The following is a 14,593-nucleotide window of genomic DNA, read 5'->3' as shown; positions in this document are numbered from 1 at the left end:
TAAGGGGAGAAAACCTCGGAGACCCTTAAAAAGCCACAATGCTACTTGGATTTTGGCATTTAAAGCAGGTCATGTCTCGAGCACTGGTTAAAGCCCCAAATGTTTTCAATATAAAGTGCAATATAAATTGAAGAAATATTTAATGCTAACAAGATAGCGTCAATATTTTTGAAAACAACACTTATCTTAGGGACGCCACGATGAAACACCCAGGCTTCTTCAGGGGAAATGCAGCAACACTTAATATCAAGATTCATTGAGAGAAATAGCGTCTGCTGCACTTCCCTTGAGGAAGCCAGGGTCTTCCCGGTGAAACGGAGGCCCCGTAGGGCTTAAATGAGCAGTGCTGGCATTTCTTGGTGGCATCCCTAAGATAAGTGCCGTTTTCAAAAATATTGGTGCTATCTTGTTGGTATTAAATATTTGTGCCACCGGCGACAGAAAAGGCTAACATGGCTTCGTAAAGGGGGCTGGGGGCTAGGCAGGGATCCTGTGCCTCGATTTATGTGTGTAACATAGTAGATGATGGCAGATAAAACCTGAATGGTCCATCCAATCTGCCCAAACTGATTCAATCTAAAAAAATTATTTTTTTCTTCTTAGCAAGAATCCAAAGCTGTAACATATAATTATAATTAATGCCAATAATTGCTTGTTAAAATGCCAATTACCGGCACTAATTAGCTTATTATTGAATTAAATTGCATGCACAAATTGGGTGTGCACCCAAATCTACGCACGCAATTTTCAGCACTTTTTATAGAATTAGGGGAATAATGTGGGCAAGGATTGATAATGTCTGCTATTTTCTAAGGGTAATGTTGTTTTTTTCCTGTGTTTTCTTATTTTGTGCGTTCTTAATCATTCGTTATGGTTGCAGAATGCAATTGTGTAAATTTACAAAAGCAAAATAGGACATGTCACATTTCTTAGGTTGGAGGCGGCATGGAGCACAGAGCGGGAACTAGAGGTACGGGAGAAAGGAAAGGGGATCAGGAAAGGAGCGGGGGGGGGCAGAAACGAGAGGAGGGGGAGGGGCGCCACAACCCCAGGTGCCTCTCACCCTTGCTATGCCAAGTGTAAAATTTTCTTTGCGATGACCAGTAGAGAATGACACGGTGATAAAATTCATCACTGTTCCCGTCCTCGCGGATAACCGCGGGAAACCATCTTCATGTCATTCTTTAAAGAGAGAGGGAAGAATCAGAGTATGAATGGCCACAACCAATGACCCGCAAGCTTTGCTTTGAAGAATGCTGGTGTAAAAGGACTAAGGTTGAGATAGACACTACAGAATGACAGTCTCTGGTATCCAGAGCAGATATTGTGATGTCATAATGCCTCATTCCACCAGTGCCTAAGAGCCAATCACATCAGTGATGTCACAATGGCTTCATTATCCTTGACTCACATAAGAATTGGAGTATGAATGGCCACAACCACTGACCCGCAAGCTTTGCTTTGAAGAATGCTGGTGTAGAAGGTCTGAGGTTGAAATAGATACTAGAAAATGACATGGGATTATTTCCCGCGGTTATCCGCGGGGACGGGAACGGTGATGAATTTTGTCACCGTGTCATTCTCTAATGACCAGCACAAAGAATTGCTACCAGCTTCAGTTTCATCTCCACTTCAAAATGAACCAACTCACCACTGTTCTGTTTGGCTGGATAGTGGTAACCAGTTCAACATACACAGGCAACTCCACTGTTCTTATACAGGGTCATTTTCAAAACATACATCTAAGTCCAATTTGGACATATGGTGCTGGATGTCCATAGTTGGCAGTAAGAAAATGCCTATTTTCAAAAGTCAAACCACCATATATCTAGAAATATATACAGTAAAACCTTGGATTGCAAGTAACTTGGTTTGCAAGTGCTTTGCAAGACAAGCAAAACATTTGATGAAATTTTAACTTGATATACAAGCAATGTCTTGCAATACGAGTACATACAGTATACACACATCACAACTGAGCCACTGGTTCTTCTCTCTCCGACACAGCCAGAGTGTAGTGACTGTTCTAAACAAGCAAAGTCTTGCAATACGAGTATATACAGTACTAGTTTTTTAGCCCGTTACATTAACGGGTGCTAGAATAGATGTGTAGACTTAGGCATTTCTTTCTTTCTTTTTTTTTAAATTTCTTTCTTTCTCTCTCCCTGCCCTCTTTCTTTCTTTCTCCCTGCCCTCTTTCTTTCTGTCTCTCTCCCTGCCCCCTTTCTTTCTTTCTTTCTTTCTCCCTGCCCTCTTTCTTTCTTTCTTTCTTTCTTTCTGTCTCTTTCCCTGGCCCCATGTCTGTCTTTCTTTCTGTCGCTCTCCCTTCCCCCTGTCTGTCTTTCTTTCTGTCTCTCTGCCCCTGTCTGTCTTTCTTTCTGTCTCTCTCCCTGGCCCCTCCTCCCTGCGCATGACCACCTCTCAAACCCACTCCTCCTTTACAAAGCCACGCTAGTGTTTTTAGTGCTGGCCACAGAGGTAACAGCACGGATGCTCACAGGAATTCTATGAGCGTCGGAGCCGTTACCGCAGCGGCCAATGCTAAAAATGCTAGCGCGGCTTTGTAAAGGAGGGGGAAGGTCTGGTTAGTCTGATGTACGGCTGAATGAAGGATCGATGAAAGAAGCCAATGTGGTGGAGCAGGGAGGACTTCCTGACATCGATGCAGGAAGAACATGGCAGGCAGGATCATGGACACTCAGTCGACCACCAGCTGTACGATGGATTAGGAACCTCCCCCCCCCCCACACACACACATACACACTGTTGCATCCAATCTTTTTCTTTTTTTTTTTCAGGTACTTCATCTTGTTTTCACTCAGAGTTTACTTTGGGGGGGGGGTCACAGCTGCGGGTATCGGTAGTTTTTGTTGTTGTTTGGGGGGGAGAGAGAAGCCCCGCCCTTCCCTGCCTTACGTGGCAGCGATATTTTTTTCGGCAGAGAGAGGGGGGAGTTACCGCCATGGTAATCGCCAGTGGCTCCGAGCTTGAACCGTCTGCACTCCGCCGACAGCTGCCAGAAGCCGTCGCGGCCTGCAGGCGCCGACAGCCACCATGGCCTGCAGGCGCTGATAGCCGCCTCGCCTCGAAGCCCTCCTCCTGGCATCCTCCGCTCCGCACCGCCTTTCACCTCGCCTCAAAGCTCTGCTCCTGGCATCGTCCGCTCACCAATGCCTTTCATGCGTCTTAGCGCGCATGCACACTCTGCCGGCCACATCCTGACAGATCAGGGATCAGGGAACACAAGGCGAGAGTGCGCATGCGCACTTAGCGTTTTATTATTATAGATACACATGTCACATCAACACAACTGAGCCAATGGTTCTTCTCTCTCTGACGCTGCAGGAGTGTAGTGACTGTTCTAAACGAGCGAGGTCTTGCAATACGAGTACGTATAGTATTTTATATTAAAGTTTTTGGGTTGAGTTTCCATTATTTCCTATGGGGAAATTTGCTTTCATATACGAGTGCCTTGGATTAGAAGCATGCTTCCGGAATGCATTAAGCTCACAAACCAAGGTTTTACTGTATATATATTTTTTGAAAATCCTCTATCTGGACGTCCAGGCTTTTGGGAGTCCTAGACCGTCAGGATGTCTATCTTTGCAGCACATTTTCGAACAAAATTTCATCCAAGTCCCACACGGCCAGGACAAGACTATTTGGACATGGGAGGGGCCAATCCTGTAATGGACTGCCAACCAGACATGGCAACAGACTAGTGGGGCACCTTAGAGCAGTGGTCTTCAACCTTTTTACACCCGTGGACCAGCAGAAATAAAAAAATTATTTTGTGGACCGGCAAACTACTAGGACTAAAATTTAAAAACCCCGTTTATGCCCCATCTCCGCGAGTTCGGTCCCCGCAAACCATCTGATCCCATCTGCACAAGCCGCAGTTATGATTTTATATTGAACGTATTTTATTAAAGTATAAAAAGAAACAATATTCTGAACAATTGTGATTTTTATAAATACAAATATACAGAGCACGGACCAACAAAACCCGTTTCCCCTCCCCTTCACATATATCCCCTCTACTATCAAGAAAACTGAACAAACCAAGTTATTATAGAATGCTACATAGAAATATCATGCTAACAGAATACTGCAGTCCCCAGTTATGTCTCTAGCAGGATATATATTTCAAATCTGATATATTCTAATGACAAAATAGAAATAAAATTATTTTTTTCTACCTTTTGTTCTCTGGTTTCTGCTTTCATCTTTTTTTCACTCTTTTCCTTCCAGCATCTGCCCATTCCATCCAATGTCTGCCCTCTCCCCCTCATCCCTGTCCATCCAGCCTGTTCCTCCTCTCTCCTTTTTACATCATTCATTCCAGCTTCACTGCCTTCTTCATTTTTATCTCTCCTACACCAGATCTAGCATCTTTATCCCTCTCTCATTTCTCTGCTGACCCCCTTTCCAGCATCAATGTCTCTCTACTTTCACATTCCTCTCTCTCCCCTTTCCCTCATCTGATCTCTCCATTCCAGCCTGACCCCCTTCCCTTCCTGTAATCTCCCTGCCAGCTGTTTCCTTCCTTTTTTCTTTCTCCCTTCCCTCCTTCCTTTTTTTCCTTCTCCCTTCCCTCCTCCCTCTATCCAACATTAACTCTCTTCCCATCCCTTTCCCTCCTCCCCTCCCAGCAGCATCTCTCCTTCTTCTCCCTTCCCTCCTCCCTCTATCCAACATTAACTCTCTTCCCATCCCTTTCCCTCCTCCCCTTCCAGCAGCATCTCTCCTTCTTCTCCCTTCCCTCCTCCCTCTATCCAACATTAACTCTCTTCCCATCCCTTTCCCTCCTCCCCTTCCAGCAGCATCTCTCCTTCTTCTCCCTTCCCTCCTCCCTCTATCCAACATTAACTCTCTTCCCATCCCTTTCCCTCCTCCCCTCCCAGCAGCATCTCTCCTTCTAACTCCCTCCAAGTCCAGTAACAGCTCTCCCTTTATCAAGCAGCTTCCCAGCCTCCTACAGTGGCTTCCTCCCCTTCCAGCAGCTCTCAGTACTTGCCTGCAGGAAGTTGCCGGTAAATCACTGCCCTGGCAAATAGGAGAGCTGGTGGGAGGGGGTCGAAACACAGACCGTGTTGAATAAGGTGGATGACAAGATGGCTGGTGAGGGGATAGGAAAATGAGAAGGACTGTGAGGACTTGTGGAGAGGAGAGGGACAGGGAGTAAGACTGGGGCGAGTGGGAGAAGCAGAAAGCGAACTGGAGCCAGAAGGAGAGGAACAGAGAAAAGAAACAGAAATGTACAAGATGTGAGATAGTGAGAATAGGAGGCGCACAAAGGAGCACACGGCCATTTTTAAAAACTGGTACAAAGGACAGAAGAAGGAATCTTGCCTTAAAACGCCAACACGGCTGTGTGCTATTGTTTTATTGCGGAAATATTACGTCCTTTAGCATTTTTAAAGACAATATACATCAATGTCCCCAGAAGAAGGCATTCAATATATGCCGAAACTGGGTTCCTGGTTGGGATGTTTGTCCAAACTGTGATTTTCATCTACCAATTCAGGACTGTTGAGATATGCACAGAGTCTCTATTAGAGACTATTTGTATTGATGTCATTTTCATAATAAATCACCAAGTCGTATATAGACATCTCACGTGTCTTTTCTCTGTTCTCCCATATTAAAAAAAAAAAAAAAATGACCATGTGAGCCCTTACCACCACTCATTTTTTGGGTGGTAAGGGCTTACGCATGTGTTAAACCAGTTAGCATGCAATACAGTAGATACGCTAACTGGTTAACGCAAGAAGGCCCATTCTCTGCCCATGTCACATCCTTCAAACAAAAAACCATAAATATTTTTTAGCATGTGGCTGGCATGTGCACCTTTCAGGGTTACCAAAGGACTCCTGAGTGCTCCATTTTTAGCTGTGTTAGTAGGTGTGCGTTAGTGCTTAAGGCAGCTTAGGAAAAGGGTCCTTGAGTCTGTTCACCCTCTCCAAGGCAGGGAGAACGAGAGGGCACTCTCTAAAGTTGAAAGGGGATCGATTCCGTACAAACATAAGGAAGTTTTTCTTCACCCAGAGAACTGGAACGCTCTTCCGGAGTCTGTGATAGGGGAAAACACCCTCCAAGATTTCAAGACTAAGCTGGACAAGTTCCTGCTAAACTGGGATGTATGCAGGTGAGGCTGGACTCATTTTAGAGAACTGGTCTTTGAACCGGGGGCCGCCGCGTGAGCGGACTTGGCAGGATGGACTGGTCTGACCCAGCAGCAGCAATTCTTATGTTCTTACCTGAGGCAAAGGGGTTAACTGAATTGCCCAAGATCACAAGAAACTGCACCATCTGAACCCTGGCTTTCCTGGTTCCCAGCTCACTGCTCTACAGTAATCATTAGGAGTAAAAGCTGTAAAGAGCTTGGCAGCTAGCGGTTTTTTTTTTTGTGCGTGTTTGCAACATTTCTAAACGGTTCTTTCATCGTTAAAGTCCGATCAAACAAGCGAGCCCAAGATATTTTGCTTTACAAGCAATGAATAACCGTGTCTTCTTTTCCAGCAAGGCCAGACTACCAAAAAGATAACTTTCATTGCATCCCTAGTCACAATAAATCATCCATCAACAGTAAATAGCTGCACCTATGGTTCTGAAATGGTAATATGCAATCAGTTCTCTCTTTGTATGAAAGATACATTGCTGTGTCGGAAAATATCACAAAAAGGTATTTTTTTTTATTTTTATTAAGGGAGAACAAGCAAACCACATGAGTGTCTTATGTAATACGGCCGTCCTAGAGGTTGCCAATGGCTCGGGAGCAGCAACCACACTTACGACAAACTTTTTTTTATTATTCCCACGTGATATTTATAGAGTAAATGAGGAGGAGCCGAAGCAAATGCCAACACACCTCCGTAACCCTAGCGGAACGTGGACCTGGGAAGGGACCTCGATGCCCCGCCCAATCAGCATCACCTTCTGCCTCCCCGCCTATCTCTCCCCTGCCCTTTCGGGCACGCCCCAGCGCGAGCTGTCAACTCCGCTGACCTCACAAACAAGTCCCGGGAGCGAGGGGGCGGGGCTTGAGCAGGGGCCGGCCCGCGATTGGTGCGCGAGCTGTCCGGCTGCTCCTGCTGGAGCGCGAGCGGGGAGCCTGACCTCCCAGACCGGAGAGGCAGCGGCGAAAGCAGCAGCAGCAGCACCGGCCTCGGCTCCAGCGTACTGGGTCTTCTTCTGCGCTGAACGACCGTACAATCCTCAGCAGTGCTCTGAGACTGTATGGTCGTTCGGCCACCCCCTACCCCCACCCCAGGGTCCCGGAGCCGGCGATCGCTCCCCGTCCTCCCCCCCCCCCAAAAAAAAAAGGACTTTTCTCTGGAGGATTTCTACTTTGCGTTTCGTTGCGCCGTGCATTCGGCATAAAGCCCTGATCCGGAACTTTCCAGGAAGAGGGAGCTGCCGTAGGTCGCCCGTTAACCTTGGTGCGCTTCGACATGACAGCCGAGAAAGAGAAGAAAAGGTAAGAGTGCGCGCGAGACCTGTCAAGCACCCGCGCGGGGGGTGGGGAGCACGCGCCGCCTTCACAACCCCGCGCGTCTCTGAAGGACGGTGCTGGCTCTGGAAAGTTACGGAAAGTTTTTGCCGGCGTCGTGAGGGGGGGGGGGGGGAGAGAGAGAGAGAGAGGCCGGTTTCCATATCCGCTCCTGCTGTGTTCTCCAGAGGCGAGGAGGCTCGTTTTCTAAATGCGCCCCACCCCCATCCGACCTTTTGGCGCTCGAGCCGCCTGTTGCGCCGAAGGGGCCCCCGCGGAGCGTCAGAGGAGAGGGTGCGCGCGCGCGGCATTTCGGGGCTGCCGCCCGCACGTGGCTCGAGTGAGGGCTGCGCGCGGACAGGTTCCCGAGGGCCCGTGCTCGGGGGGTTGCCCGCTCTACCTCGAACTCCGTGCCTGGCGTCGGGATCTGTCTGTGGCGCAGCCTGTGCTGTCTGGTTATGGGGTGCAAGCCCCCCCCCCCCCAGTTTATAGTATAAAGGAGAGGCGCAGCAGTATTGTGAGAGCTGTTTATTTAATTGCTGTAAACCGAGTCGAGCCTTCTTAGAATGATGACTCGGTATACAAAGTTAAGCTTTAGTTTAGCTGTGCAAGCATGCTTGACTTTAGGCTTGGGAGTATTATACTCTCAACCCTAAACTCTTCAATTTTTTTAAATTGCCTCTCCTTTAGTGTACTATATATATATTTGGGGCTTATCTGAATTCCAGATTTTCAAAGGCTTTGATTTATCCTGAAGGGTCTGTAACGTCTGTTAGAGGAGTTGCTGTAACTTCTACTTTAAAATATTATGATGGTAAAAATGTAAAGAAATGTGAAAGAAATAAATTTAGAAGTAGAATGCCTGCCTATATTTAGCTGGATTTACAGAGCCCCTTTCAGATAATTGTGATTCCCAATGGACCAACCTGTCTTCATATATAAGAAGTGCCAAGTGCCAGCTTCCTGTCTCCTACAGTTGCCACCCTAGGCCATAGGAAAGCTCATTCCAGTAATAAAGAGGTGGAGAAACCAAATTTGGCTAATAGTTGTTAATGGACCATGTTCCAGAAACCTGTCCCAGCTGCTTCTTTTTTTTATTTTTTTAATTCAACATTTTGTATTGATTTTCAAGAATACGAGGGCAATACACGTTCAAGTATCATAAATACACAATCAACCCTCCAAACATTGGAGAATACAAAAACTGTCTATATGAGTGGTTTATTTCAGGAATATTCCATCAAGTCCACCCCCATACTCTCACAAAGACATAAACGAGAAAGGCACATACAGTAAATCAGGCATTATTTAACATAGTGCTTGAAAGGTTCCCAAATTTTACTAAATCAGGATTTGTGTATAGACTGTGAATTTATAGTGGCTTCGTATTTATAGATGGTACAATCCGATTGCCAGCAAAATTGGAAATTGAGCATTTGAACATTTTTCCAGTTACTAATATGTTCTGTGAGGCAATAGCAGTAAGTATGGAGATCAGGTCTTTTGTTTCTTGTGATTATACGTATTGCTGCATCAAACCTGTTTAAAATAACAATTGACTATTCCAGGGGTATATAGCAATACCAGTTATCAATTGTATTTGTTGCCAAACTTTAAACCAAAAAGTGTGTACATAAGAGCTTTTTGATAAACTCATGTATACAGTACTATCATGATTGACTACCTTTTCTAGCCAAAAAGCCACAGCTTAAATGCGCATCGACTGAAGGAATACTTCTTAAATCTGCTATTCGTTCCTTGGCGCACCCTCGTTCTAGCACTGTTTTGAAGGAGTAAATAACTGTTCCCTATTAACAGATTGCTTTATCCCCAGTCCCTGTTTCTTACTCAATTTTTTTCCCCCTGTGACTTGGATTTAGCATTAATGTACCCAGAGAATTAGAATATGATGATTGCTGACGAATTTTGTTCTAATAGACGAAGGAGCGAGTGGGGAAATCATGCAGAACGTAGTTCATGCATTTCTTTCCAACCCCACTATTTATGTGTGTGGGTGAATCCAGGACTAGGCGAGACTAGGCAATCGCCTGGAGCAGCAGCTTTTTGAGGGACAGCAAAAAGCAGCTGCAGTCGAAGCATAAAAAAACCAATAGGTCTGGCGGCCCCACAAGCTCAAAGAATCATCAGTTACTTTAGCCTACATTTTTTTAATAGGATGTTTGTATGATGATCTTGATTTTAGCAAACTCGGGGGTGGGGGGTCTGCAGGCTAGTGATCTGAAAGTTCGCCGGGAGGGATGAAAAACTGAAGGTTTGCCTGGTTCCACACCTTATTAAATGTATTACTAAACCCTAAACATTCCGCATTCATTCTCTCATACTTGAAAGTGGTACAAACATTTGCCCACCATGGACTGCATTTGTTGTATCGCAATAAATGTCATCATGTATCTCTCTTTTTTAAAGATTTCTTTACACTTCCAGGTTGGGGGGAGGAAAATGTATTTTGATTATTAAAATTACTTAATTATAATATTGTAATCACATAATATGTCTTCTTGTATTAATAATTGGGAGGAGGGGGGAGAAAATGATTCTCTCTCCCCTTTTTACCAAGCTCTTCTTTCCATTGGAGTTCCTTTCTTTTGTAATTCCTGTAAACCGTGTCGAGCTCTACTTCTGTGGAGATGATGCGGTATACAAACTTAAGGTTTAGTTTAGTTTAGTTTTATGTATTAATTGTGTATTTAATAGTGTGTTTTATGCAGTGTGTATGTTCAATTAATTGTATTGCACTGTTAAAAGTTTGAAAATCAATAAAGATTTATTTAAAAAAAAAAAAGTGAAGGTTTGCCTGGGTGCCCACTGTCCTTGTACTTGCCGTGGAGAGAATTTACATCTGTGATACCTGTGGATTGTGATGTGTGTGTTTCTTTATGTGAGTAAGTTGTGCTTATGCTGCCCTTTGTATAGCAGTATTAAGTTATAAATGGCTGGTTTGTGTGTTGGCGGAGCAGATCCAGGGGGTATTTACTATTTATTTATTTGTAGTATTTATTTACCACTTATAGCCTGGTTTACATTCAGGTGCTCAAGCATTTTTCCCTATCTGTCCCGGTGGGCTCACACTCTACCTAATGTACCTGGGGCAATGGGGGGGGATTAAGGGCTAGATACACTAACTTGCCTGATCGGGCCGGATCTGGGGCAGGTCCGCCGAATTCACCGAACTGCAACATGCAGATGGGGGCGATCGGAGGAACGCCCCCATCTGCCGGCACAGATCGCTCTATAGTGATCCCTGTGCTTGCGCAGACCATCTTTAGATGGTCTGTGCATGCGCTGGACCTCCGGCCTGGCACTTTTTAAAATTTTTTTTACAACCCGCTGCTGGTTAAAACCATGGGCTTACACTGTGGGGAAGGGTGGTAGAGTCGGGGCAGGCAGGCGATGAGGGCAGCATTGGGGCAGGGAGGCGATCAGGGCAGCGTCGGGGCAGGCAGGTGATCAGGGGTTCAGGGCAACTTTGGGGCAGGCAGGAGATCGGGGCTGAGAGCAGGGCGGCAGAAGGCAGTCGGAAAGGGCTTCAGCGACTGGTCTTCAGCAGTTGCTTTTTGGGTTGATCGGCCAGCACAGTCGCATCCTCGCCTACTTTGCATGCAGTTCATCTCGTTTGCATGCGCGGATTGACATCGGATTGCAAAACTGGTTAGTGAATACTGCAGCAGGGAAATCGGGTCGCAAAGGGCTCGCAAACCGATCGCTACACGATCGGTTTGCTTAGTGACTTGCCCAGGGTCACAAGGAGCAGCGTGAGATTTGAACCCACAGCCTCAGGGGGCTGTGGCTGTAGCTCCAACCACTGTGCTGCGCTCATCGGGCAGTCTGGGGCATGATGAAGAAGTAGTGGCGTGTTGTTTTTGGAGATGGGGTAGTGTGGTGGGTGGGGCAGTTGATTTGGGTACTTTTTGAGGGTAATGACAGTGTGTGGGTTGTTGGGGCATTTGTGGGAGGTAGATTTTGGGGGGAAAGCAGTTAGGTTTTGAAAGCGAGGGCAGCTTGCAGGGGATACATTTTTTGAGCAAACCATCCTGCTAATAATAATTATTATAATCTGGTAAGAAACTACCACACTAGTGGCCATCTAGAGCAGGGGTGCCCACACTTTTTGGGCTTGCGAGCTACTTTTAAAATGACCAAGTCAAAATGATCTACCAACAATAAAAATGCTAAACATACATATATATATATATATATATATATATATATATATATATATATATATATATATATATATATATATATATATATATACACACCGAGTGTACTTTGTATTTATGTTCAAATATTTTTTTATTATACAGCTCCCCTCCCCCGAAGGCCTGACCCTCCCTAAAGGTCTGCACATTCCCCCTCAAAGGTTGACTCCCCCCCTGAAGGCCTGCACTACCCCTTGAAGGACTGCACTCCCCCCCCCACATCCATTTACCTAATTCCAGCAGGGAGCAGTCTGCAGAGAGGATCGCTGGTACTTTAGCGATCCTTGCAGGTTGCCATAGGCCTCAGGAGCTGTCTTCCCTCTGCCCCAAGCCTGTCTCTGACTTAGAGGAGGGGCAGGAAGACAGCTCCTGAGGCCTATGGCAACCTGTAAGAATTGCTAAAGTACCACCTGCCACCGGCCGTCTCCCATTCGTCCCCTTTGGAGATCCCCACAGGAATAAGGAAGTTAAATTAATAGAATACTTAGGCACAGAAAAACAAAGAAATACTTCCAAGAACTGCCCCATAAGAACTGCCTGTCACAATGCTCATTAGTGGAACTGAATAAAAGACAAGTACAATGGATTTAGAAGGGGGACGATCCGCCCGGGTGCACGGCTTGGAGGGGTGCACAGCCGGCCAGGTCCGGGTCATCCTGCCTTTCTTTTCCCCCAGTCCACGCTCGGGGCTTGCGCCTGCCTGGTCCCGTGCCGACGCTTGAATGGTGCCGTCAACTCCCGCGAGTCTCGCGATAACCAACAGCACCATTTGGGCGGCGGGTGCGAGCCCCGTGCGCAGACCGGTGGAAAGGAAGGGCAGGAGGACCCGGACGGCTGTGCATCCCTCCAAGCCGTGCACCCGGGGCGGGGGCGGACCGCCCCACCTCGGTACGCCACTGATTGGGAGGCCGATTTTGGGGTTTTTAAAATTGTATATCGGGCAGCATTAGGCCTCGCTCTTACCTCAATCATTACAGGCGCTTCTATTTCTTGTGATGCGCTGAGCTCCGTCCCCCACCGACCTTCACCCCGCCCTTCCAGCACTCTGATTGGCCAGCGTTCTTTAAGAGGCGGGCCAGTCAGGAGGGGAAAAAAAGAGAAGGGAAGAAGGGAACCTGCTGTGCGATCGACTGGGGTCGCCTGAGCGAACGACCTGTCGATCGCGATTGACGCGTTGGGCACCCCTGATCTAGCGCTTGTTCACAACTTGGTATGTGTATAAAGGGTACCACATTTACCTTTATTTAATTTGTAATCAAATTATACCATTGCTATATATAATACTTATAATATTAGAAGGTAATATAGGAAATTGTGTATGCATTTTTCTGAAATCTGCTGATGCACTAAGAAATGATGACTCACTGATGTTTGGAAATAAACGTTCAACATTTGTTTTAAACCCCTAGTGAGCACATGGTAAATCAGATCTTAAATGTCTTGCAGGTTCATTGCTGTTGTCTAAAATTGGGTTAAATATTTCCTGCAAAATATTCCCCCTCCTTTACAAAGCCGCTAGTGTTTTCAGGGCCGGCCGCTGCGGCAGCCGCTCCAACGCTCGTGGAATTCCGAACTGTTGTCGCCACAGCCGGTGGTAAAAAACGCAAGCGCGGCTTTGTAAAGGAGGGAGGGGGGGATTGTTAGGTGAACCAATTTTTAGCAGTGCATGAAAATGATCTAATGGTAGTGATCAATCAATCAATATTAATCCATATTCAGAAAACAAAGCTGTGATATACCTTCATACATAGTTCAGTTTTATTGAGTTTTAAAACCCTTCTGGCAGTAAAGAACTATGGGGATTTATATGCCATCTACACTCTTAAGCCAGGGGTGTCCGACCTTTTGGCTTCCCTGGGCCGCATTGGCCGAAAAAATGTTTCTGGGGCCGCACAAATGCGCAAACGCTGCAGCAAGACAGAGGAGGGAGCTGGCAAGACGGTAAACACCGGGGGGCAGCAGAGGAAAACACTGCATCGCCCTCGACCGGGACCGCACAAAATACTTCACTGGGCCGCACATGGCCCTCGGGCCGCAGGTTGGACACCCCTGCTCTAAGCGGTTTCCATCAAAATAAACATTCATAATTGCGACTCAAGACCTAACAAATATCAACTCCACTCTCAGCATACAGGGCTTCTTTTTCTGCGCAGCGCGGGGGGTTAGCGCGTGCTAAAAACGCTACCGCAGCTTAGTAAAAGGAGCCCGCAGTATGTTCCCACTTATAAACTTCAAAAACCATTACGGAAGGTACTGATTTCATAAGATTCACACATATCCTAAACTGCAATTGCTTCTACATCTATATATACATCTATATATCAACTTGGTTTTTTTATGTTCAATATTTTTGTATTGGTTTTTACATAGATTCCATAAATTCCTAAATGTACGGGAACCCTTGATTAAACAACTTGTTTTTTAACGGATTTTTAAAATTAGAACAGTCGGAGCATAATCTCGGGTGTCAGAATATTGCAGGTGGCACGAAATACCAATGTGAAAGAATTCAACATAGCTTATACAGTGCATTCCCGCTATTTGCGGGGGTTAGGTTCCTAGAAAACCCTGTAAATACCAAGAACGAGAATACGGAACCATTGATCCTATGGAGGAAAGGGAGTTAGGTTCCTGTGTGATCCTGCTTATTGTACATTTTTTTTTTTTTTGCTGCGTAACACCATAATGTCATGTACCCTTCTTGTAAAGAACAGAGAGCGTGGCACAGTGGTTAAAGCTACAGCTGTAGCACTCTGAGGTTGTGAGTTCAAACCCATGCTGATCCTTATGACCCTGGGCAAATCACTTAATCCCCCCATTGCCCTCCAGGTACATTAGATTGTGAGCCCACTGGGACAGACAGAGAAAAATGCTTGACTAC

The 14,593-nt window shown here is 46.1% G+C and overlaps 1 protein-coding gene across 1 annotated transcript in view; it reads left to right on the top strand.

Annotated features, from left to right (window-relative positions):
• Positions 1 to 7,043: 7,043 nt before the first annotated feature.
• EPAS1 (endothelial PAS domain protein 1) overlaps positions 7,044 to 14,593 on the top strand; it is a 308,169-nt gene continuing 300,619 nt past the window's right edge. The window contains exon 1 of the mRNA XM_033939696.1: positions 7,044 to 7,480. Within this exon, the coding sequence (XP_033795587.1) occupies positions 7,455 to 7,480 (26 nt within the window). The 5' untranslated portion in view covers positions 7,044 to 7,454. The remainder of the gene's footprint in view (positions 7,481 to 14,593) is intronic.

The sequence above is a fragment of the Geotrypetes seraphini genome, chromosome 3 (assembly GCF_902459505.1).
Source record: "Geotrypetes seraphini chromosome 3, aGeoSer1.1, whole genome shotgun sequence".
NCBI classification, from domain to species: Eukaryota; Metazoa; Chordata; class Amphibia; order Gymnophiona; family Dermophiidae; genus Geotrypetes; species Geotrypetes seraphini.
The sequence above is the reverse complement of the archived record's forward strand: the minus strand, read 5'-3'. Positions and strand labels throughout refer to the sequence as shown.